This window comes from Talpa europaea (genome assembly GCF_964194135.1).
Source record: "Talpa europaea genome assembly, chromosome: 8".
Classification (NCBI taxonomy): domain Eukaryota; kingdom Metazoa; phylum Chordata; class Mammalia; order Eulipotyphla; family Talpidae; genus Talpa; species Talpa europaea.
This window is the reverse complement of record NC_140075.1, coordinates 112,314,148-112,340,599: the sequence shown is the minus strand read 5'-3', so window position 1 is coordinate 112,340,599 and position 26,452 is coordinate 112,314,148. Positions and strand designations below refer to the sequence as shown.

The following is a 26,452-nucleotide window of genomic DNA, read 5'->3' as shown; positions in this document are numbered from 1 at the left end:
GACAAAGCTCAGGAAAGGACAGTGTTCTCCCCATCACTAGGTATGGCTTCACTGACCACTACACACGTACAGAAAGAGGTGTTTTTCCTCAGGACACTTTTGCTTCCAACAACATGACCATTATATCTTAGGTGTGGATCTATCCTCTGGTCAAATACACCCCCACACATATGAAATTCTTACCAACAATGAGAATGGTGTGCCAGCCACGGCAAGATAGGTCCGGGACGTGATGCAGAGATCCAAAAATAGGCCGAGGCCACGAGGTACAGATATCAGAGCCATGTGGTCTCTCCGTGGGGGTCATTGCCAGGCGACCATTACCACCATTGCCCCAGGCAAAAATGTGATTATCTATAGAGAAAAAAAATTAAATAGCCAAAAGTTTAACAGAACATTAGCTTGCTAACATTTTGGGTCCCCAATCTTTGTGTCCTAGAGCTAGAAAGATTTCCCACTATGTATAAAACAAGGGAAAGCTGTTTATTCCCCTATATAAAGCCTAAACTCTTCCTGACCCCACCCAGGTAAAACATGACCATGGCTCCTAAGTACCACCATTTATCCAGTCACTCATTCGACAACATGAACTGTCATTTATTTATTTTTTTGTGTATATAGAAGAACTGGGGTGTAGGCCAGGTTTGGGGGATGAGAGGATTCACCAGAGACAGAGTGGGAAGCAGAATAGTCAGAGCGACTAAGATACAGGGTGAGACAGGAGAGGTCTGCTGTACCGTGTGGGTTAGCTTCCGGGCTGAGGATCAAACTCGGCCGTAGCAGTGAAAGCGCTGAGACTTAACCCCTAGGCCATCACGGAGGTCCCTGGGTTGCCATTTAAATAGTTGCTAGGAATCTACTGCTAGGTTTAGGAGCAGAGACTAAAACAAGTCTCTGCCATTGTGGAGCTGACATTCTAGTGGGAGGAGACTGATAATACATAAGTAAATAAATATCTAATACTTTAAGTAGTGTTAGTGCTATAAAGGAAGACAAATAGCAAAGAAAAAAATAAGTGGGGCATAAAAAAGGAAGTGGAAATGGGCCTCCCCCGTGGCGCAGCGGTTGAGTGCTGGGTTGCGAAGCTGCCTGCGGCCTCTGCAGCGCCGGTTTGATCCCCGGCTGCTCCCAGGCCACCAGAGGAGGGTCCCACATGGCGCGCAGACCTCTCCTGCCGCCCGCTGCTCCCCTCAGCAGTGTACTTCGGTCCTTCTGCCTGCTCTGCTCCCCGCTCTGGCTCTGGTGAATTCTCTCACCCTCCCGCGCTTCTAACTGTACCCAGTGCATGTATAAACAAAACAAATTAAAAAAATAAATAAATAACACATGCCTCTATAAAAAAAAAATTTTTTTTAAAAAAAAAAAAGGAAGTGGAAATAAAGAATAAGGGGCATCATTATTTTAGATACAGTAGTCAGAGAAGTACTTGCTGACACTTGAGTCTGACCGAAGTGAGAGAGGGAGTGAGCTATATGGATATCTAGGGGAAGAATTTTCTAGGCAGAGGGAAGGGCAAAGGCAAAGTTCCTGCACAGGTAATGTGAGTATCTATACCAAGGATAAAAAACAGCCCCCTGTGGTTGGAACAAGTAAGGGAAGGGAGAGAGGTCAGAGAAGAGGTCAGGAGGTGGTTGAGGTTCTGGTCATGTAAGGTCACACAGGCCATGGTAATGACTGTGGTTTTTACTGATTGGTAGGTAAAACCAACAGAGGGCTGAGGTTTTTAAAAGGACCCACAAAATATCATGAGAAGAACCCACTGCAGGGAACAAGAATGGAAGCAGAGATCAGCAATAGTAGTGAAGATGTGAGAAGTGGTTGGATATATCTGAGGATAAAAGGGTTTGCTGACTGATGGGATGTGGAGTGTAGGATGGAGCTGTCATTTTCTGAGCTGGATTGGTTGCAGAATGAACAGATTTGGGCAGAAAATCTGAAGTTTAATTTTGAACATACTATTTGTTTGAGTGTTTGTAACATCTTATCCAATCCAGGACTTTTTTTTTATGAAAACAGGGTGCTACTAATGATAATAGGTGCAAATCAGGACTGACCCAGGAAAACACCATCTCTATAAAGTCACCCTGTCATTAGCCATTTAAGTCAAGGGGCTGCTGAATAAATGAGGTCAAGGGTGAAATCAACGTACAGGAGGTATTTAATTAAGGTAATGAGGTCACTTAGGGAGTGAAGGAAGGGAAAGTGTCGAGAGAGGGGGTTTGAGCCCTGGGCATTCCAGGGCGTGGAGGAGGAGGGCACTGCTCTCACAGCACTGATCTATCTGCCTGCACTGGTCTGTTTATACGGATGTTTTTCCTATCCTATTAGACTATGAGACTCTTTTATATTCCCGAAGCCTAAAAAAGGACCTGGAACATAGTATGTATTCAGCTTATGTTTGCTGCGTGAATGAGGAAACTAAATATAGAGAGTATAGGAACATTTACCAAGAGTAAAATGCCCAGTCACAGAATCTAATTCTATACTTCTCATTCTGAAATTTAATTCATGAAGTACACAGATTTACTGGAGGAACATTCCCTCTTTGAGTCCCTTTTAGAAAGTGCTACTGACCTTGCTGCATTAAATTTAATCCTCAGGGACATCCTGACTCTGTCTTTTAGGTGACATTTCCATTTATCTACTCTGACCTAAATAGCTTGGCCCCTAAAGTTCCTTTTTTGGGACAAGCAGGGAAGGTCACTGTGCTACTCTGAAAGCTGGTTCACTTAATTAAACGTGCTAACAGATTGCTGATCGGGCACTAACCCTGGAGTCCTAATCTGTATGTACAGGCACAGACTGACAGAAAACAAAGACAGCTCAGGGCATGAGCACGGAAAGAAATGCTGAAATGAGTCAAAAGATAAGAAGATGAAATGTGATTTGTTATCTACCAGTCACAAAAAAGAAGAGGCTACCAAAAAAAAATTCAGATGAAAGAGAGAAGAGAACAGAGAAACAAAGAGAGTAGAAGAGGGAAGGAATGAAGACCCACTGAAGTAGTAGTAAAGAAGAGAAGTGGTGACAGGAGCAAGTAGCTACTAGAAATAGCTATGAGAGGAAAGAGAAGAAAATTTAATCACACCAATTCAGAACGCTGAGAAACACATAGCACACCACCTTTCAAATCTTAGCAGCCCCACAGGACATCAGTGCACTGCAGCTGACCCTAACCAAGGAGTAAGGATGATATTGTTCTCTCTCCATCAACCTAGTCAACATTTATGAAACCAACATGGTGCTGGGCAAGGTATATACAGACATATGTAACAATTCTTAAAACATTTTTTCAGACAGATTTGAACATATCTTTTCTAAATGCCTATCAAATTATTGGTTAGATAAAATTTTGCAAGATGACTGCAGGTTTTCCTATGTGTGTCAAATTAGTGAAGACTGCATGAATAAAAAAATTTTTTTTTACCCAAGAAGTTAAAGTAAAAAATTAGGGACTTAGAATATTAACTTGTCATTGTCTAGAAAACTCACACTTTAACAAGTCTACCACTTTCCCAACCAAGATTTAAAACACAGCCATCAGTACAGAAAGCTTGAAATGATGTACAGACTCACCGTCAGTGGCAGCAATGGTAAATTCATCCCCACAGGAGACCCTGATCACCTGCTTCCCTCCTAGGGGTCCCCCCAATAAGTTAATTCCTAGACGCTTCTTATAATTTCCAACGCCCAGCTGTCCACATTTGTTGCAGCCAAAGGTCAGCAGTCGGCCTCGCTCTGAGAAGCAAAAATAAATAACCAGAATAGTGAGAAAGCATGGAGAAACACTACAGAGTCTCACAGATCAGCCTCTGGTTGTGACATGCACAATTACAGAGATAACGCTGATATCCTGGACCTAGTGCAGACAGGGCATGTAGGAACTATGACCCATTAGACATAGGAAGTGACTTAATACTCTATTTTCTCTCCAATATTGTACATAAATGTGGAAAACAGGTACTATCTAGATTAGAATGCTTACAGAAGGTGCTATTTAGAGATAGTAGTTGTCTGCATTCTAAGTGTGACATCCTCACTTAGGGATGTCTTGATTATGCATTTATAATGATTATCAACAAAAACTTGTAGTTGAATGTCTCATTTGTTAAAAAATAGTAATACTGGATACTAGAGGGAACACTCAAGGGAATGTTCAAAAAGCTAATACTTGACAGAATAAAAGAGCCTGGGCTAGTAAGCCTTGTGTCAGTTGTAAATCAACTCACCATCAATAGCAGCTGTGTGAGTCTTGCCTGGGGCGACTGTCCGGATCTTATAGAAGGACAACTGCTTGGCCAAGGTAAAGGAAGTTGTGTAGGGAACTTCATGGTATGCCTAGAACAAAGTAAAACATAAAGCCAAGACTCATGAGGTAAAAATAGAGGGTAACAGGCTGAGAATGTTGTCCTGGTGAACAAAAGGCTGTTCTAGCAAATCATGTTTCTAAGAAGGTGCCAGGTAGCTCTTCACCTCCAACAGAATCTAAGAAGACATAAACTCGGTATGTAATCACTGAATTTACTGTATATAATGCAGGACTTTATCTCAACAAAAGTTTTAGCTCCCTCATTAGGGTATGCAGAATGTGAACTCTCAGTCCTAGAAGGAATTTACATAAGACAGAATCACAGATATTTGTCTTGGTTATACAATCTGCATACCTAACGAGGGCAGGGCAAAGAATTAAAATCCTGAGGACTTTCTCCAGCGCGCAAAGCCACCAGGTTAGTTATCAAATTTCACCTAGGAGGTAGTGTTTTTCAACATGTTAAAATCCCTGTTTCCTTTAAGTTAGCACAGAAAAAATCCTTGAAGTTTAAAATTTCACAAAACTCCATATTACAGAAAAACTACAAATCAAGTAATGGCAATTCTGAAAATGACTTTACAACCTACATAGATTTTCTCCCCACGCTTGCTCCAAATTTGCACTCTTCTCATTTTATCTATTTATTTTTAAATATTTGTACATACAAGAACTGGGATACAGGCCAGAGGTGCCGGGGGTAGTGGTGGTGAGAGGATTCACCAGAGACAGTGTGGGGAAAAGAACAGGCAGACTGACTGAAATACACTGCTGAGGAGAGCAGCAGGTGAGATAGGAAATGTCTGCTGCACTATGAGGATAGCTCCCTGGCTAGCCGGGGATCAAACTTGGGCTGCAGAGGCTGGGGAGAGCTTCATAGTGCTGTGCTTAACCCCTTGCGCCACTAGGGAGGCCCCCTTCTCATTTCAGAATCACTATATCATATTGTGATTTATAATATATATGCATATGATGACTCATATGATTGATGTTTCTCATATATAGCTGGTCTTTGTCTACTGTTTCTTGTCCAGTTCCCTAGACTCTTGAAATGTCCTATGCTAAGATTGAGAAAGAAGATTTTTTGTTATATTAACAAATGACTTTTAGACCTATTTCAGTGATAAGGTAGAATCTAAATCCTATCACTTGATTCTCTGTAATCAATTTATTTAGTGCAGTACAACATACTGTAAAATGTTATAGGGCTTGCATATAAATGTAAAACCACCATCCAGATCATCATTTTCATCAACCTAGACTCTCTCCCACCCATTCTGTTAATATCTCCCCATAATCTTCCTCCCAGAAATAGCCACTGTTTTGACTTATGCCATCTTCAGTTAACTTTGCCTGTTTTTAAACTTCATATAATAGGAATTATATAGTAATATACTTTTTTTGTATTCAGCTTCTCTAGCAGAACATAGTGGCTGTAAGATCCCTATTTTATTCTTAAGTCATATTCCATGGTCACAACTAATAATAATATTCCCAAAGAAATCCCAATCTGGAGAAGTTCTGACTGTGGTTAGAAAGACATAAACTCAGTATATGTAATCAGTGAATTTACTGTATAGAATGCAGGACTTTATCTCAACAAAAGTTTTAGCTTCCTCATTAGGGTATGCACAAGGGTACTTACTTCATGGTTGATGATTCCAGACATACATTGATTCAGACCCAGTTTGTTAAACTCATTGAGTCCACAGGCCAGCACTTTTCCTGACTGGGTCAGCAGAAATGTCCCATCACAGCCACACTGAACTGCAACAATAATCAAGGTCTGGGGAACATCCACCTGACAGAAGAAAAAAAAAATCCCCAAAACATAATCTGTATTAGGAAAAAACCCTCAAATTCTTCAAAATGATGTTCTGCATTTGGCATAATGACTGCAGGGAAGTAAAGGTTGCTCTATTCTCTTTAGATCTGCCCAGTTGCTTAAAGGCTACTGTTTTCAACAGGAGCTCAAGTTTTATAATAAATGTGATTGTTCCAAATCAGCTAACTAGACTGACCCTGTCAAAGTTTGTTTTAGCATTAGGTCCTGAAGACTTCTCAGAAAATGCTGGCAAAGCAAAGCTTCCATCCACGGCTGATTTTGTTCTCCAAGATTGACAAAATCATGACAGTCATAGACAAAACTCAGTAGCCATGTGGGGTCCTAGTCTGTTTGTATTACAAGTGAGGTGACAGCACTGAGGTAGCAGTTATGTCTTCCAATGCTCACATCCCCCAGCTGCTCACTAAATAGGGCTGGAGAGTGGTGGGGGACATGATGGACATCTGTCAAACCCGAAAACTCAAACCTCAAGGTTTTAATTACAGACTTTTCAGAAGAGGAGGAACAATGATAAATCCCATTAAGAATGGTACTACAAATACATAAGTTAATTTTTAAAAAGTAAATAAACACTGCTAAAGTGAATGGTATAGATGACTAGTCGACCTTTCCAAGGCGAGCCTGTGCCCTAGGGCAGTTGTGAGAGACACGTAACCCTGCTCTACCCTCAGCTGCTTTCAGCTCCCGTACCAGCTCCTGCAGAGCTGAGAGTAATTATAGATATTATGCTTCATACAACATGCCCCCCCAAAACAAAAAACTATTTTATCTGGTGTTTAACTATAGAAAATGGTTGTGTTGGGTTAACATAAAGTATACTGCTTTCCAGTTTCACCTCAAGGAATTTTCCAGAGTGTATTGTGCTCTATATGACTTTTTCACCATACATACTGTTTTTAGCTCTCATTTCTGAGTAAGATGTAACATGTCCATGTCCATAGGGCCTTTATCCTCTTTCTCAACCTTTTATGATTGAGCTAGATGGCAAGATCACATAGTGCTAAGCCAGGAATCCTGGATTGGATAGGAAATATTTCAGAAATAAATGCCTTGATATGAGGAGTCAGGGAAAGAGGCCAAATCACTCGGGTCTGTGTAAACCAGATAGGCTTTAGGAAGAAATTATTTCTGATTTACCTTTTGTGGTGTGTAATAATCCTCTTCTGAATCCAAACCCAGTCGTCCTGAGACACACGAGACAGAAAAATCATTAAAATGAGGGCTCCCCTCCCAATGAAAATATTTCCTGTAAGATTCTCTTTACTGAATAAACATTTCTCACTTGGAGTCTGCATGATGTGTTTAGCTGCACAAAAGCCCGAATTTAGGTTGTGCACCTGGGAATAAGTGGACAAGACAAGATTACACCTACCATATTCCCCACAGCCCCAAGAATAGACTTCCTTGTTTCGTGTCAAAACCACCACATGATTATCTCCACAGGAGACCTGCTCCACTGGATTGTTCAGGAAGAATTTCAGCTGCATAGGTTCTAGGACTTCTTGGCCAGCAACCTTGTCCACCCCCATGCAGCCATAGTAATCAGATCCAAAGGCATAGATCTGACCCTCATCTGCAAAAAAGGAGGAAAGAACCCATCAAATAAATGACTTTGTCCAATCAGAAATGGGGGCAGGGCTGGAATTAGGACCACCCTAGTCAATGACCTCACACAGAGTGATTACACTGGAGAACTCCAAAGCACTAAGAGTATGCAAAGTCTCGAGTCATGTGTATTATTATTATAATTTAAAATAGTGGTAGCATTAGATTTTATAGGCTTAAAATATTCCTGGGGTCATCTTTATTTTATGGAGAAATAGAGAAAAAGAGAAGTAGAAAGGAATCATAAAGAAAGTAATGACAGGAACAAAAACCAAATTGCAGCTCTTGATTCCTGATTTAGTGTTATCCGTTCCTGACCAGCCAGTGAAATGATTTTTCCCTTATTGGGACATTTGACATCTTTCATCTGACTCCCCACTTCCTTTCTGCTATCTGTCTTCTCCATGGTCATCGTCCTTCTAATACTATAAGCAAATTAATTATGCTATTAATGTGTTTATCTGTTCAGTTCTTTGGCTCTCTGAATACTGGCTTTTATTGTAAAATTCCAACTAAAACTACACAGAATCAAGTACAAATCCCACACCAAACACATCTGGATGCTTTCTGCTGACAGCTTACCTGTCACACAGACAGTGAAATCATCACCACATGACACCTGGCGGATAGCTTTGCCTTGCAACTTTTCCACATGCTTTGGCTGTCTGTAGGAAGCTTTGTCTCCATGGCCCAACTGACCATGGAGTTTAGTTCCCCCCTGCATGTTCTGTGAAATAAAGAGGTCTCATGAAGTCTTAACATTTCATGCTGAACACTCATCTTCAATACAACTTTTTATTAAGAAAAACAGTAGGAAAAAAAAGGGAAAGATTACCTCTCTTAATGCTAGGTAATATAAAACCCCTGCCATAGGTAAAGAAAATTTAAAAAGTGTCTAGATTGATGTCCATCATGCCTTAAAAGGACACATTCCAATTCTTTCTCTTTCAAGTCTAAGGTGAACTAAATATTTACAAATATGCATGATGGTGAAAATTCTTTATTTATTTGATTGTTTTCTACAAAAGTACAACCTCTTATAATCCTTACTAGTTTTACAAACTTTAATCATAGTTTCCCTGAAATATGACTCATTATAAAGAATCTGACAATATGAAATAGGCTGCAATACAGCGCTGAAGATAGTCCTTACTGCCAGTTGTATAGAGATAAGTAATTTTTTTTAATATTTAATTTTTTTAATTTAAATTTTATTTTTATATTCCCTATACAATTATAACCCCCTTATTTTGACCCAATCCCTCCTTTCCCTGTCCCCCAACCCCCATAGAGTGTCTCTGGTTCACAGTTGTTTGTTGATTTTGATATTTTCTTTTTATAGTTATTCTTTTTCCTGGTCCCTTATCTAAGTTTCCTAGATTCCGGCTATGAGTGAGACCATCCGGTATTTTTCTTTTTCTTTCTGGCTTATTTCGCTAAGCATGATCCCTTCCAGCTCCATCCAGATAAGTAATTTTTTTATTCAATGTCCCAAATGTATGTTCTTATACAGTGTTTTGTAAGATACTAATTTTACTCCCCATCTGGCAGTGCTCAGGGGATAGTTCTTTGAAGGATAGGATCTTAGGATATAACCAGTCAACAGTCTGTGATAGTGGCCAAATCATTCATTCATGCTTTCAACCAATCAATAGTTGAATGTCTACTCTGTCACACACTGGGGATAAAGCCTGTCCTCATAGAGAAAGTAGCTAAAACTACTGGGAAAAATGAGCTCTTTCAGGAAAAGGAGCAAGATAGAAAAGAGCTGAGGTCCAAAGAGAGGCGCGGGTGAAGGAAAAGCAGCTTGAAATGAGCCTGAGAAGACACAGTCAAAAAGACAGGAGACAAGCCAAGAGAATATGACCTCATGGAAGCTGAGGGAAGACAAAGCTTCATGGAGGAAGGGGGTCAAATAAGGTAAGGACTAAAAACTATTTGTTTTATTTTCAAAATTTATAGGTTATTTTGTCAAGAACAGGGCCTGGTGGTGCAGGTGGTTGAGTACAGCCCTGTGAAGCTGTCCACAGCCTCTGCAGTGAGGGTTCAATCCCTGCTGGCTGCGGAGATGCCCACATGGTGTGGCAGACCTGTCCTGTCTTGCCCGATGTTCCCCTCAGCAGTGTATTTTAGTCAGTCTGCCTGTTCTGTTCCCCGCTCTGTCTCTGGTGAATCCTCTCATCCTCCTGCACATCTGGCCTGTACCCTGGTTCTTATATAAATAAATAAATCTTAAAAAAAAAAAAAGTATAGGTTCAACTGAGTGTCAGGGATGGAAGTTGCACTATAGGTGAATGAGGAGCAAGTAGGAGTTAAGGAAATAGATAGCAATCTGTTCAAGAATGTGAGATAGGGTGGAATCCAGAGGAAACAAAGGGATATTCCCCTCAGGAGATAGAGAGTCCATCCTCAATCACTGGTAGAGGTCTTGGAATTTTCCTTATGTGATGTAGGGCTTTGTTCATTTACAAAGCTATTTCACAGATACCAGCTGCTGTGAACCTCATGATAACATAGTAATCATAACATGGTAACAGAACAGAGTAACTAAGTGACTTTGTGAAATCACCAGCTGTAAAGTCCAAAATCTCAAACCTAGTGCCCTTTTTAATTTTTTCCCTTGAAAAAAGTTTATAGGCAACCCATTATGTACCAGGTACTGGGGACACATCAGTGAACTAACTAAAGAAAGAAAATCCCACTCTCATAAGAGCTTACATGCCATCATCCCATGTTGCCAACTCCCACACGGGTTTGGCTAACAATACTTGGGCCTCCTGGGTCCAGCAAACAACTAGGCTTACAATACCGTTCTAAAGACTTAGTTTTCACTTACCACCCAGGTGTACAGTTCCTTCTCCACTGTGACCACAGCAAAGTGGGTGTTGCCTGCACACACCTGCCGGGCACTACAGCCACTCTTGATAACATCCAGTTTCTGGGGAGTTGATTTTCCGCCACCCCAAACATAGACTTCACTGGTTCGTGATGTTACCACAGCAATGGGCGCTTCAGTCACAGTGCTCGACCTGCCAATAACAGCCAGAACAAAGGTACATTTAACATAAAAACTGTATCAATAGAAAAATGCTTCCAGTCTGTTCCCTGAGAGGAACTGCTAATTATGGTATAAGAAAGTATGTCTTTTCTTGACAACTTATCGACCCTCTATCATAGCAGGCTTTGCAGTTCCTGCCTGAGGGCTTCATCTGAGCTCAACCAGATCAGATTCTAGTCTGATCCACAATACCTACACTTTTCAACATCCATTATGATAATGATGTTCCCTTTAGCACTGAGAGTGAAATTATAACTTTCTTTTTCTCAGAAATGATGATCTGACATTTAAGCAGATGTTGGCTTTTGAAAGGATGCCAAAGGCTACTTCCTGGGATTGAACAATACATAAGACCAAGAAAGACCTGGTGGCAAGTTAAGATATATTAATTTTCAAGAGTCTCTTCAGCATTACCTTGGTCTCTTCGTAGGTGCATTAAGCAGTGTGACTTTCTCCTCCATCTCTCTGAGAAAGAAAAAGACACATGAGCCAAAAATAAACAAACAAACAACAAACAAACAAATAAATAAATAAAAAGGTTCCTACAGTGTACCAGCATCTCTAATACATTTCACAGGTTTAATCCTCTTAAAGACCATATGGCTCCTATAATATTACAATATTTCCATATGACTCATATAAGTTAAATAGGTCTTGTATTAAACAATTCATTAAATAAAAGGGGGCCAGTAGTTTGGGGTTATTGATTTCCTATCTCCAAGAAATGTTCCAAGCTGGAACAGGAAGCCTTAACAAATTCTTTTTTTTTTTTTTTTTTAAAGATTTATTTTATTTATACAAGAGCTGGGGTACAGGCCAGAGGCCCGGGAGGGTGAGAAGATTCACCAGAGACAGAGCGGGGAGCAGAACAGGCAGACAGACAAAAGCACTGCTGAGGGGAACTATGAGCAAGACAGGAGAGGTCTGCTGCCCCATATGGGTATCTCCCCCACCGGCCAGGAATCGAACCCACGCTGCAGAGACTGTGGACAGCTTCACAGTGCTGCGCTCAACTCGCTGCGCCACCGGGAAGGCCCAGCCTTAACAACTTCTGATGCACATTTTTAACCACCTGCTGGTCATCTCCATCTAGTCTGCCAACTGAGCCCCACAAAGTAAACATTTCTAAATCTTAGCTCATCTCTTTCCTTTTTTCAATATTCAAGTTCTACAGATTCTACGTCTATAGTCCCTTTTATATTCACCTGTCCTTTCCAGACTCATTATCTTAGTTCTGGGCAGCCTTCTTCCCCACCTATACAATGGAGCACCTCCTAATCTGTCTCACTGATCAAAGGTTTACTCCACTTTAATCAGTCCTAGATTGATCTGGGAGTTCCGATGTAAGTACTGTTAAATAACTCCTCCTCAGGCATTCCTTTCATCACATGACTGTCCTCTCAGAAACTCTTAATACTTCTGTACTGTATCTTCAATTAGGTACAAATTCTTCTATCTGACATTCAAGACTCTCTGGCTACCTTTCTAGTCTTTCTTCCCTTTACTTACCCCCAAGTCCTTCCCCAGAGTTCCCGTTCTGCCTAAGTCAATTATAGCTGAATTCCTGATGCTTAGGCATCAGTAATTTTTAAAAGCTCCAGAAGTGTTTTAAAAGCTCCAGGTATAGAACCATTAAACTAAGCCAAACATAGTGCTTCCTGAATATTTTCCAAAACTTCCTGTATCTGTGCTTTAACTGAGAAGTTCTTTGTCTTTGTGCAAACTTCTTAACAAAGTACTACAAATCTATAATTACCTCAATAAAAAATTGTAATTAAAATTTTCAATGGAAATATTTATTTATTTTTTAAAGATTTATTTGTTTATGCGTGTAAGAACTAGGGTGTAGGCCAGAGGTGGAGGGGCGGGGGGTGGGGTGGATGAGAGAATTCACCAGAGACAGAACAGGCAGATCTACTAAAATACACTGCTGAGGGGAGCAGCAGCGCAACAGGAGAGGTCTGCTGTGCCATGTAGGTTAGCTTCCTGGCTAGCCAGGAATCAAACTCACGCTGCAGAGGCTGGCAATAGCTTGATAGCGCTGTGTCTTTAACCCCTGCCCCTCAAAGGAAATATTTAAATAGTGATAATATAGCTGGGAGATAAGCCACATAAAAAATTTAAATATACTTAGCCAGCTCCAAAGGGTAATACTGCTGGAATATGCATAGAACATAAATGGAAGGTCATGGTGCTGTCTTTAGAGTATTATACACAATTCTAGGCACTAAAACACTGGCTAGAGATTAACTGGAGAAGAATCAGAAAAGATTAATTAAATGATACAAAAGACTAAGGGTACTAAGGCAAAAACAATACAATGAATGGAATACAGACTAAAATACTTAAAACAGATAAAGAACAGGTTTTCCTTTAAGTTAGGGTTTAAATTCTCCTATAGGAAATGAAAGATAAAGAACTTCCTTCCTACCTCTACAACCCTCTAATACAGATCAAATCTTAGGAAATAACCTGTCAAGAATCAATCAAGCTTGATGTTGGGATCTTAGGATATCTGAGTCCAGAGTCCCTCTTGCTAATTACCATATACTATGCTTCAACTCTATATTAAAACCTGCAGATGTGGGGAGTATAGAGCTCTAGAGTCTCCAGTACAAATTTAGAACACAGAAGTACAGTCTAAGGCAGGGAAAGTCAGCAGCTACCCCCAACTAATGAAAGTAGAGACACAGACAGAAAATAGTATCAGTGGCCAGGTCAGGAAACACCACCCTCTCTGCGGTACTCTGATGAGGCCTCTAACAGTCAACCATCTACGGAAAGATGACGGAGTGACTTCTTAGTACTTTACCTCCTGCGTTTCCTGAGAAGAGGGCGATCCAGAAGTTCATCTGCAGTGGGTCTCTGCTCAGGATCCTGAAAAGGACAAATGGGACTTAATTTAAACGGAGGGCAACAAAGAATCTAATTAGACATTTTACTTTCCTGCAGAAGGCGATAGGTTAATTAGTAGAAGATCACTAGTATATTACCCTTTTGTTTCAAAAAAAAATTTCTTCTCTCACATTCAATGCTTAGTGATTATCATTTCATTATCATCAACTCTTGTACATGAATGAGAATGTACCTTATTCACTTGTTCAGTCAGGGCAGTAACTCAAACTCTAATATATAAAGTACAAAAGAATAGCCTTTGTTATAAATAAAGATTTCTAGGCTTTATAAGAGATTTCATCTGTATGGGGCCCTAGAATCTTCTTTTTTTTTTTTTTAATTTTATTTTTTTTTGTGTGTAGAGCTGGGGTGCAGGCCAGAGGTGTAGGAGGTGAGAGGATTCACCAGAGACAGAGTGGGGAACAGAACAGGCAGACTGACTGAAATACACTGCTGAGGGGAGCAGCAGGCGGGACAGGAAAAGTCTGCTGCGCCCTGTGGTTTAGCTTCCGGGCCAGGGATTTAACTCAGGCCGCCCTGGTGGGCCTTCATGGTGGTAGCACTGAGACTTAACTCCTAGGCCACCTGGGGTTTATTTATAAAATCTCCCTATCCTCTGGCAATGTTAATGGCTGTGGTTCATGGACCATACTTTGAATGCTACTAACTTAGCACTAAACTGCAAAGCAAATGTGAGATACCAGAACTATATATATTCTGTATCTATGTATTCTGTATTTATAACTACATAATTAATTTACAGAAGTTAATCTTGATCATAAAAAATGGAGCAAATTTAGATGATAAAATCACTTCACAAACTAAGTAACAATAAAGCAGAGCAAAGTAAAGGTTTGTTGGCTAAAGCACACATGAATTCTCTGAGCTGCCAATGCCTGTTCTGCGTATAGCCACAGATACATCCTCCCAAGGGAAGTGGATGTGGTTTTATGCAGGTTCATCTATGTCAGTCTCTAAACACTAAGGGTAGAAGGGAAAAGACTATACTGAAATCCATATGTAAGCCACACTTACCTGGTCAAGGCACACATGGACCATTTGGATCAATTCTAAAGAATACTGGCTAGAATCAACTTCCATGGCCCGGATTCCTTGTACAATCTTCACACACAGGTTCAGTGGATTCTATGAGAAAGTGATGATTGTGGTTTTCTTGGTTATAAATATGACATTATATTCTATCTATCATTATGGGCTCAAAGATGTCTGTGACTTTATTATTTAAAGAAGTAGCAATACTTCTGCATTAGATGGGACTTCTTTTAATAACTATCAGTATGCATCAGCAAGAAATGGACAGGGATACATTGTTGATATCAGATGGAATGAAGCTAAATGGTCAACATGGAGATGCGACTATGTGGCCATAACATAATACTCAAGAGTATCCACAATATGACCTTCCACTGAATCCCAAAAAGGAAAGCAAAGTAAGCTATGCTCCTTGGCTTTAAGTACCTCCTTTGCCAACAATTTGTCTCCTAATTTATATATGCTAATAATGGCTATACAGGTGATACTCTATTGCAACAGACAGGGCAGTGAATAATAAGATGACAATGATAAAAAAATAATAATACCATCACCTTTATTGAGAGACCACTAAGTATTAGGCAGCAATGCTACATACATGATCCTTTTTAATTCTGGCAAACACCATGCAACTACCCGATTACAAAGTAACAAATGGAGCCAAAATTCCAATCCAATTCTATCTGACTCTAAAACTTATTTTCCTCCAACTGTATGATTTAGGAGAATTAGACTACAGCAGCATAAACTTTAGGACTTAGAAAAATAAATAGGTCTCATAAATGCCAATGAATTTGCATTACCTTACATTTGTAGATACATTATCAATTTTACATACATTTTACATACATTACCTTACATTTTTAATATACATTATCAGAGTATCTCTGTGAGAGGGAAATATATGTTTTTCTTGTTATAGATAATGAATAGAGGATCAAAGAGAGAAAGTAATTTGTCTAAGTTCTCACACCTGGCTTGTAGGGGATCTAGGAAGTGAATCCTCTTTTGCCACTCAAAATGGGCTGCAAGTACTAGGACCATAAGCATCAACTGGGAGCTTGTAAGAATGCAGAATACTGGCCCCCACTCCAGACCTACTATAAAAGAATCTGCATTTTAACAGATGCCCATGTAATTTCCTATTTGTAGTTTAAGAAGTATTACTTTACATTGGATTTTACTTAAAGAAACAAAAATAATAGGGCCTCCCTGATGGCGCAGGGGTTAAATTCTTAGAGCTATCAAGCTATTGCCAGCCACTGTGGCATGAGTTCAATCCCTGGCCAGGGAGCTAAACCACACGGCACAGCAGACCTCTCCTGTCTCACCCACTGCTCCCCTCACAAGCGTATTTCAGTAGATCTGCCTGTTCTGCTCCCCAATCTGTCTCTGGTGAATCCTCTCATCAACCTCCACCTCTGGCCTACACCCCAGTTCTTGTGTGCATAAATAAATAAAAATAAATCTTAAAAAATTAAAAATGACTTAAAGGAATTTGTTGTCTGATGAAACAATAACAATCTTTCATAAGAGACAGAGGGTAATTCTTTATTTAAAAGAAACACTCTAATGGGTATTATTATATCATTTGTCTCAGTTTTGAAAAAAATGAGGGTGTAGAAACCTAAGTGATAAAATGGTTTATCTATCCAAACAGCGACATCACAGGCAGTCCTAGAGCCAGCTGTAATTACAACCAACAGATTCAAGTACAGTGTTCAAGCTACTTGATTATGGTTATTTCAACAGAATTCAAGCTGCACATAAATCTGGTCTATAGCAATTTAATAATATACCAAGTGTGTTATTAAAGGCAAATTCATTGGTCTTTATGAGACCTATTTATTTTTCTAAGCCCTGAAATGCCAGAACATTGGTTATTTTTGCTTACAGCTCAAGGATAAATGAAATTAATTTTCACAACCAACTTGTATCATGTGCAAGGACAACATGAGGATAGTGCATCCACTTACTGTAGCATCAAATGTCCTCTTCAGAGTAAGCAGTTCAAAAATGACGCAGCCAACTGCCCAGATGTCAGACTTAAAACTGTATTTTACTCCTTGGCAGAGCTCTGGTGACATGTAATATGGAGTTCCCACAAGCTAAAACAAAGAAATCAATCAGAGAATAACTTTTTTTCTGAGGTAACTGTAGCATTATTTCAACAACTAAATTAAATGTTTCAGGAACTAGTGATAATAACCATAGAAATTCATCAGTATATCCTAAAAATGGCTTTTACAGGATGAGCCACTATAAAGAGAAATTTTATTCACATAAAGTCTCAGGCCAATTTTAAAAAGACAATTTGAGGGGTGGGACAGTTTTGTGATTCCTGGATCAGAGGCTCAGGCTCACTGAAGACTTCATACAGATAAAGACATACTTAGTGCCAGTTTACAAATGGAAAAAAAAAAACACCTCAAAAACTGGTATTGGGAGAAGATAACTATATAATGAAGTTGAAAGTTCTAACTGAAATGGACAGTGGTGAAACTTGTTAAATGGCTCAATTTGAAGCTTATTAATATTAACAATGAATTTCTTTAAATTTAAAAGGGATCTTCAAATTAAAAAGGGGACTTAAAAAGTGGGTTTGGAAATAAAATATCCTTAACAGGATCATGCCTCTTCAAAGCTGAGAGACAGTGAGTACCCCAGAAGTTCCAATAAAACTGAAAGCCATCTTTAATCAGCAAAGCAATCTTTAGATGGCTTACATGGCATTTATAAATTTCCCTATTATTTCTTCTTTGCATTTAGCTGGCTTAAAAAAGTCAAGTCTTGGTTTCATGAGATTATTCCTGATGAGAAAAATCCATCTAAGGAAGATTGCTTTCTCAAAAGCTCAATTTGGCATCATCACACAAGCAGAGTCCCTGAAGCAGAGACTCCCAGTCCTGTTTATCTGCATCCTTGGATATCACTAAATTGTCTGCAGACATATCTTGATGTTATTAAAAAAAAAAAAAAAAAAAAACCAAGACAAGATTATTTTTATTAACTTACAAAGTACTGAGAAGAAGAGTAATAATTTCTAAAAGGATGAGAACACTGTCCTAAAGATCAAGTTATGTCTCCTCTCTACTGAGGGTCTTCCAGGTGAGAATAGAGTCCTGCAGTTCAGGATATAGGGTTTCTGAATGAGAACTATTCAAAGGAAACGCAAAAAGAGATGTCCAATATCCCAGGTTCAGACATTAAATAAGAGATAAAGTGAAGTCCAGTACAGATCCTGATAAAGTATTTTATTGCATTTAAGATCTCTGATCAGTGTTGCAAAGGGCTGTGAGGGCAGAACTGTAATGTGGAGAGTAATTCTTGAAAGAACACCTGAGCATGTGAGTTTGTCAGTGAGCCCAGGAGAAGGTCTCTGAAGACTTGATTTACACATATGGAGAACTTGCAAGAATACTGAAAAGAGTGTGCACAGTGACGTTTCGTGGCACTGGAGAGGAAAGGGGGGGTGGGGGAAGCAAGGGTAACACATACCGTCTCAGCCATGGAATACTCAGAGTTAAGTTTCTTTGCTAAGCCATAATCTCCAAGTTTTATCAGGTTTGCCTTGGTCAGAAAAATATTTAACGTCTTTATATCTCTGAAAAAAGGATGCAGTATATTAAATTCACATAGCCAGCTGTTTTCACCTCATCCCTACCCCATCTAGGATTACACAGTAAAAAATAAGTGTGTTACCAATGCTTAGACTGTATGGGATCCCAAACAGTGGTCATCACTTTTACACACCTGAACACTGAAAACAGACTTGGGGGTCTGGGGGCAGGCAATTAACTTTATCCTTCAGGGCTTCATAGCACAGGAATAGCCCCCATACCACTGAAGCCATTAGAAAAAGTTGAGAGTCAGAGGAAAAACTGGTTTAGAAGGTAATCACAATTCGTATTGGATATACTGTCTTTCCAATTATCACTTATGCCTTGAGTTAATGAATTAAAACTCTAAAGTCTCTCTTAAAGAAATGACTAAGCAGTACTTAGCTATTGAGGAGAATTCTTCCTACTTCACAAACATGATTTAACTTCAGGAAGTGAAGCTAACACCTCTCATCACTCCCTCTTCCTTTCCAAATTCTATCAGCGGAAAAGCTTTGACTGCTTAATCAAGAAAATAATAGTGCTGATGGGAAGTACTAGGTGGGAGATGGATTGGAGGGGAGGAATTTATCCTGCATTTTCATTCATTACCTATGAAGGATTCCAGCTTTATGGATACAGCTCACTGCTGAAACAATCTGAAATAGGTACCAGACCACCATCTGCAGGGATAAAATAAATTATATTTGGACTGCAAACAAAAAAATTCCATTCAAATAAACACAAACACTCACAAACAAAACAAAGGAAGCCGCAACCAGAGGTTATGATCAACATGACTTGACATCTCTTGTAGGTTGAGTAGGCAGAGAAAAGTGGTAAGGTTAAAAAAAAAAAAAACAAAAAACAGATCATAAAATACAATGTCATTATAAAATATAGTATGGTGAAGCAGACTTGTGGAAAGAAATCCAGGAAGAATGCAAAGGTAGAGAAAACTGGGCATACCAGTATGCAGTAATAGAACCGGGAAAGAAAGCTCATAGAGAATCATGATGTGGAGGTAAACCGCTTAGGAAGCAGCTATAGATAGCTTCCTTGTTAGAGGTTTCCTTTCTCATGAATATCAACCAGAGTCTGGAAGGAGTCTGAACAAAAGGAAAAAAACACTCTTCATTGATGGAAGAGTAAATACAGAACTAGAATGTAAAGAATCACATTACAATTCTAGCTTCCTTCTATAGAAATGTGAATTACCTCTTCCTCAAACAGTTTGTCCTTCTGACGAAGAATTTTGTCATATAGATTCCCTCCTGCAATTGAAAGGCAGATATGAATTACTCATTAAAGATCAAAGTGTAGCCCCTATAGCTATTAGTGTTTTAACAGATGACACCAGGAAATCAAGGATTCTGCTTCCATGCCAAAGGAAATCCCTTCTCCCTTGTAAGCTCTTCAAATGGGCACAAAACTCTTCTCATCTCTCAAGGATTGTATCAGAAATAATATTGAGATACCCGTCCCCAACAAAAGAGGCTCTGTACAAAAATAGGAAGTATGAAAATTTTAGAAAAGATGAGAGTAAGTCCATTCCTTTGGTATCCCAACTAGCAAAATTACCTTAATGGGTCTCTAAAATCAGATATTTTCTTTTTTAGAGCTCCTTTAAGAGGAACCTAGAATATTTTTGTAACAATTGACTCACTATGAATACTGGAAACCGGGTATATACAACGTTTTGTATATACAGGTGTTTATCATTGACAACTTTCATTTTTTTCATTTCACACTGAAAAGGTTTCCCAAAATTTAGGGTCCACCTCTAGACTGTTTTCAATCATTAATCCCTTTATGAATTCCTTCCTGCATAATAAGTCTGCACTTGCCTTTCCTTTATCAAGTAATAAAGACCACAAATGATCATGGCTCATTTTATTTCCTACCTGCAACTACAGGTTACACTTTAGCCCCTGATAAGTATCACAATTTCTCTCCCCCAACTCCAATAATTTAGTAACTCAAAGTTTCAGTAAGTACACCATTTGCTCTAGTTCCTCTTAACCACAAAGGAAGTTCACTACTTGTGGCTTCCGCTACTTCAAAAATCTCTAACATAATCTTGTACATTTAAAGTCAACCAGAACCAGGGACAATCATAATACCCATGAGCTAAATAAGAAAGTTAGAAGTCTAAGAGCTTTTTCTTAGAGATTTAAGTGAAGCACATGCTAGGTGTTAGTAGACAGTTCAAGAAAGGTCTCTGGGAGTTCTCTTAAGTCCTAAGAAGGATAATAACTAGGAGAGTATGTATCAAACATTTGCTACATAAAAGTACTATGCTAGGGGCTTTATATACTCATTTAATACAATAGTTTAGGATGTAGGTACTGTTGACCAACTGTCTTATCAAGATGAAGAAGCTGAGGCACCGAAAAGTAAAGTTTCTTGCACAAGCTTACAAAGTTACAAAGCAGTGGAGCTTGGGATATGGGGTCAGAGTCTATTTTCTTTTTTAAAGATTTATTTATTTATGCATACAAGAGCTGGGGTGTAGGCCAGAGGTTGTTGGGGGGTAGGTGAGAGGATTCACCAGAGACAGAGTGGGGAGCAGAACAGGCAGATCTACTTAAATACACTGCTAAGGGGAACAACGGGCAAGACAGGAGAGGTCTGCTATGCCATGTGGGTCACCTCCCTGTTCGGCTGGGGAATCGAACTCCGCTGGGCAATCAAATTCTTGCCGCAGTGGCTGGCATAGTTTAATAGCTTGATAGCACTGTCTTTAACCCCTGCGCCACCAGGGAGGCCACACGCAGTCTATTTTCTTAAAGATTAGGTGATACAGCTAGCCTACCAGCAAAATGTGTAAAGAAACCAATGATTAGATAAATAAGGCCATGCTTTACTTCAGAGAACTTTCGTTATGTCTTTGGACCACTTTTCAGTAGAGAGCTTAAGCTGACGTTATCATGTAAATATCATTTACATGATTTCATTAAATATTGTATCAAGCAGTATGAAGCCCCACTGTCTCTAATGCTTAACAAACATTTTGTAAGGGGAAAAAACCTTGAAAGACAAGTGCAAAATCCAGCTAAACAAGTAATTTGAATATGGAGCTACGACCACAACTATGCAGGTTAAAATCTCTTCCCTTATTTTGGGTATCTTTTCAAAACTCTGCAGTGATTGAACTATAAGTTTTTTTATTTTTTAAAAATTCATTATAAGTTTTTTTTTTAAAGATTTATTTTTATACAAGAACCGGGGTACAGGCCAGATGCGTTGGAGGGTGAGAGGATTCACCAGAGACAGAGTGGGGAACAGAACAGGCAGACTGACTGAAATACACTGCTGAGGGGAACAGCGGGCGCGACAGGAGAGGTCCGCCGCGCCATGTGGGACCCTCGCTGGCTAGTTGGGATTGAACTGGCGCTGCAGAGGCTGAAGACAGCTTCACAGTGTGGCACTCAACCGCCTGCCACACCAGGGAGGCCCTCATTTTAAGTTTTTATTACTGAGTATGTGCTGTCTTTTGCTCTCCCCCTCAGAGTAGGGATTAACGTAAGCCATCTTGCTGGAGGAAGTGCCAACTAATTCTATCTTACCATTACAATACTCCAGCTCAATCAGCAGGGTGGTATTGTCCATGAAATGATTGTAGTAGGCAATAATGTTGTCATGCTGCAGCAGCGCCAGAATAACAATCTCATTCAAAGCATCACGACGTTCCTTCTCAGTTAGTCGGGTCAAATCAACTTCCTTCCACACAACCAATGAGTCATCCTACAACACAGCAATAGAGGTACCGTGCTTTTTTTCTTTCTCCTGGCAAAGAAGGCATCCATATCTGGGACTGTAAGCCTACAGAGAAAGCTTCCTAGATGGACAGAGACTGACTCCTTTTATTTTTTTCCTTTAAACGAAACAATAAACAAACTTTAGTTAATGGTTCTGCATACAACTGGTCATCATAATTTACTATAAAAATGAGAAAAGTAAAGTATTAAGACTCATATATTGTTGTAGCTAGATGGAGAAAGATCTTAAAGATTCTATTGGGGGACATATGACAGATTGCTAGTCATGATGAGGACTGTAGTAGGGCTACAATAAAGGAGTAACTGAGAAAGCAGACAGCGGTTACCTACAGCTGCCCAGTTTCTTGTCAAATAGAGATATTAAACTTGCCTCATATTTTACAAACTTAAACTTCTCTAGTACCTTTCACTTCCCCTTTCTGGATTAATGTCAGGTCTAAAGGGTTTATTTCCCTCACACTGCCCCATTCTGCAACTCTGTATCTCCTGTCACTTGATGGATGGCTTTCCTCTTTAGTGATGAAAACTTACCTGCAGCTCCCAGTGTCCACACTTACATCTTATTCTTTACTGATACCGCTCTCCAGTCCAAACGCATCCTCACCTAAATAACCTTCCCTTTCCTTTAGAAACAGCTCTGCTTGGCCTTTAATATTTCTTTTGAAGACTGTGATGAATCTTCCGTACATTTATTCAGTGCAACCACTCAGAGCTCATACACTGAAATGGTATTTGTCCATTCTTTCTCATTTGTATACATAACTTAAATTCTATTTATTTACTAACAGGGTTAAGCGGTCTTCCAAATGAAATACAAGCTGTTGAAAGGACAGCTTCTAACAAACCTTTGTAAAGTCACAGATCACATATCACAGGGGCTGTAGATAATGCTGTGCAGTTCTGCGATAACTGCATCTATCAGTGTAATAAAATTTAACTTAGAACCTCAGTAACCATAATGGAAAGGCATATAGGCAAGGAGATCTAAAACTCCATTGTAATCCAAGATTTACTTGTAATTTAAGTGGGGAAGTGACTTAAAATATACCCTTCGTTTCCTTAACTATAAAAAAGGAATTACCAGTGTTTATCTCCTCTTTTTAATGTTGTGAGTACAAATAAGAAAGCAGAATACTAACAGTAACTCTAGCATCATACATTAATGCTGTTTTAGGATAAAAAGGAACAAAGGCATCCTCTTGCCACCACTGCTTTCAGCTTAAATATGCTGCAGATCTGCAGGTAGTTCACTGATGGAGAACCACCTTTGAGATCCCAGCAAGTTCTCATTAAATGATTAGCTAGCTATTCTATAGGCAGAGTTTTAAGACTTGAGTGATCTAACCCGGTTTATGGTTAGTTCTTGAAAGTGGTCACCACTATGAGTTTCAAATCAGCATTCTTAAATGATCCACTTATCTCTTCAAAGGACGTGTATATAGGCAAACGTGGATGGCAGGGGATTACGTTTACATTAGGTTCTCACGGGAGCCCTGGTCCCTCCAAAAGTTAAGAACTAATAGCTTAGAATATATCAAAAAGTAGTTCCAATGCATAAAAGCTGCTGGATAAACACCAATGAAGACACCAACACAGGGCGCTTTCCCCAGTGATCTTCAAGAAAAATTTCCAACCGAGTGTTCATATGTGAACTTAAAGAAAATAGAAAAGACAGCTAAGCTGCCCCTTAAGGGGGGATTCTGAAGCTGTGCCCTGCTCCCCACCCTCATCTGAGGGAGCGGTGCAGCCCGAGAGGAAGGAAGTCCTGGCACTACCTCACATGTCTGGGCCACTTCAAAAGCAGTTTGCAAAGACCTTCGTTTCCTTCCCCAATAACCCCAATAACATTAACCATGAACGATTATTTTTAAGCCAGTGAGGACTAACCCCATTTCACAGATGGGGAAAGTCAGGCTCAGAGAAGAATCAACGACTCGCTCGGTTCTCCGGGTTAAACAAAAACCACCGGCCACGGAAAGCAGCGCTCTCCAGGCTCCGCAGAGCCGCGCACAGCGGTGGGGCCGCGCCCGCGCCGGGGCCCGGGGGGCCGCGCGCTACGCGGGGGGCGGCGCGGGGAGAGGGCGGGCTCGCGGCGGCGCAGCGGGGCCGCTACCTCGGTGCGGCGGTACAGCGTGGCCTCCCCGAAGGCGCCGCGGCCCAGCACGCGGATGGGGATGTAGTGCAGCTCCTCCTGCTCCACCGCGCCGCCGCCGGCCCGCGGCCCCGGGCTGGCGCTGGGCCCCGGGCCCGCGTCCCCGCCACCTCCGGACTCGCTCCCGAAGTCCGAGTTGATGGAATCGCAGTGTCGCTCGTACTCGCCCAGCACCGACATGGCGGCGGCGGCGGCGGGGCCGGCCCGCGAGTCCCGCGCGGCGCCTCTCCGGCCTCAGACCCCGGCCCGCGGCTCCGTCAGCCCCGCCACCCCGCGAGCGGCCATGGTGGCTGCGCTCCCCTGCCCCGGAAGCAGTTCCGGGCGCTTCCGGCCCGGCGGGGTGGCCTCCGCCTTCGCGGGGCCGCGAGCCGCGGTTTCCCGCCCGCGGGGACAGCGGGCTTCGGGGTGGCGGTGGCGGGCGCGAGGGGGGCGCCGCCTGGAGCCCGAGGGCCCCGGCAGGGCCGGCGCGCCCCCGACGGGTCTGGAAACCCGCCCCCGGGGCCCTGGCCGGGTCCCCAGGCGGCGTCGAGGGCCGGAGGTCGCCCCGTCTCCTCCTGGCGCCGGGCTTATCCCCCGGGTCGCGCCTGGCCGTCCAGCGGCGGGCCCCGCTCCTCTGGGGGCGACGGCGTACTCGAGGCTTTGCGGCGCGCCGGGCTGTCGGCCTCCTGCCAGCGCAGCTAGTGGGTCCAGTTGTTTCTCCCACGAGTGTCCTAGGGCCTCCCTTTCCCACACAACTCCAAAAAGTTTTTTGGTTGTTTTTTAGGTTTGTTTGTTTGTTTATCTATCTATCTATCTATCTATCTATCTATCTATCTATCTATCTATCTATCTATCTATCTATCTTATCTATCTATCTATCTATCTATCTATCTATCTATCTATCTATCTATCTATCCATCCATCCACTGGGTACAGTCAGAAGCGCGGGAGGGTGAGAGAATTCACCAGAGCGGGGAGCAGAGCAGGCAGAAGGACCGAAGTACACTGCTGAGGGGAGCAGCAGGTGGCAGGAGAGGCCTGCACGCCGCCATGTGGGACCCCCCCCCCCCCCCGCCCTGCAGGCGGGGATCGAACCTGCGATCCAACTGGTGCCAACCCAGCGCTCAACCGCTGCGCCCCTCCAGAAATATTTTAAGCCAACTCTCCTGACACTCTCCTTCACTCCCCAGACTTTTAAACATTCTCCTTCTGCGTTTATTCCCATCTTTGACCATCAGATTTCATGCCGCGTTCTTTGTTGCCAGACACTGTGTATGGGGAATCTACTATAAGACGCTCCTTACCCTCAAGTCACTAAGAGAATTGCAAAGTGAAAAAACGTGTTCCATCAGTTTTGTGACCTGGGGCAACGTCACATCTTCCAGCTTGTTTTTTAATCTGTAAAGTATGGGAATATGGCCTACATACAGAGATAAGATAACATTTATTGTGTTATGTTCCTGGCACTATGCTAAAGGTTTTCTCTCTGTATTATCCCCACTCAGTCCTCATATTATTTCCATTTTACAAAAGAGGCTGAGGGCCTCCCCGGTGGCACAGCAGTTGAGCGCTGGGTTGCGAAGCTGCCCGCAGCCTCTGCAGTGGCAGTTCGATCCCGGGCCGCCAGGCAAGGGTCCCATATGGCTCACAGACCTCTCCTGCCACCCGCTGCTCACCCTAGCAATGTACTTCGGTCCTTCTGCCTGCTCTGCTCCCTGCTCTGGCTCTGGTGAATTCTCTCACTCTCCTGAGCTTCTGACTGTACCCAGTGCTTGTATAAATAAATAAATAAATCTTAAAAAAAAAAAAAAAGAGGCTGAGATACAAAGATGTTAAGTAACCTGCTCAATGTTGCAGTTAGTAAGAAGAGCTGGACCTCAAACCCGGTAATAAGGCTTCAGGTCTCTCTTGGAGGGCACGCGTTGAGGCTAAGAGAAGGTCATGTGGAGAGCTCAGCTTCTTGTGGGGTAGAGGCAGAAGATAGGGCCTCAAATGTTTATTTTTTAATAGAGTTTGACTTCCTGTGAGCAATGGAAAATGATCGGAGAGTTTAGAGAAGGGGACTATTGACTCTGTGTCCCCATTTGCTGAGGAAGCTCCAGCTTAAGCCTTTCCCTCCAACGTAATAAAGTCTTTTTTGCTTAAGTGTACAGCTCAGACAATAAACAATATGG

The 26,452-nt window shown here is 41.3% G+C and overlaps 1 protein-coding gene across 1 annotated transcript in view; it reads right to left on the bottom strand.

Annotated features, from left to right (window-relative positions):
* Nucleotides 1–24,479, bottom strand: part of NEK9 (NIMA related kinase 9) — a gene marked incomplete at both ends in the record, with an annotated part of 33,140 nt that extends 8,661 nt beyond the window's left edge. Inside the window, 17 exons of the mRNA XM_084241365.1 lie at nucleotides 184–354; nucleotides 3,577–3,738; nucleotides 4,230–4,338; nucleotides 5,955–6,110; nucleotides 7,293–7,339; nucleotides 7,528–7,728; nucleotides 8,343–8,487; nucleotides 10,597–10,789; nucleotides 11,233–11,283; nucleotides 13,631–13,695; nucleotides 14,749–14,859; nucleotides 16,743–16,874; nucleotides 18,265–18,370; nucleotides 18,978–19,048; nucleotides 19,584–19,639; nucleotides 21,935–22,112; nucleotides 24,261–24,479. Coding sequence (XP_084097491.1) covers nucleotides 184–354; nucleotides 3,577–3,738; nucleotides 4,230–4,338; nucleotides 5,955–6,110; nucleotides 7,293–7,339; nucleotides 7,528–7,728; nucleotides 8,343–8,487; nucleotides 10,597–10,789; nucleotides 11,233–11,283; nucleotides 13,631–13,695; nucleotides 14,749–14,859; nucleotides 16,743–16,874; nucleotides 18,265–18,370; nucleotides 18,978–19,048; nucleotides 19,584–19,639; nucleotides 21,935–22,112; nucleotides 24,261–24,479 — 2,173 coding nt within the window. The remainder of the gene's footprint in view (nucleotides 1–183; nucleotides 355–3,576; nucleotides 3,739–4,229; nucleotides 4,339–5,954; nucleotides 6,111–7,292; nucleotides 7,340–7,527; nucleotides 7,729–8,342; nucleotides 8,488–10,596; nucleotides 10,790–11,232; nucleotides 11,284–13,630; nucleotides 13,696–14,748; nucleotides 14,860–16,742; nucleotides 16,875–18,264; nucleotides 18,371–18,977; nucleotides 19,049–19,583; nucleotides 19,640–21,934; nucleotides 22,113–24,260) is intronic.
* Nucleotides 24,480–26,452: the final 1,973 nt, after the last annotated feature.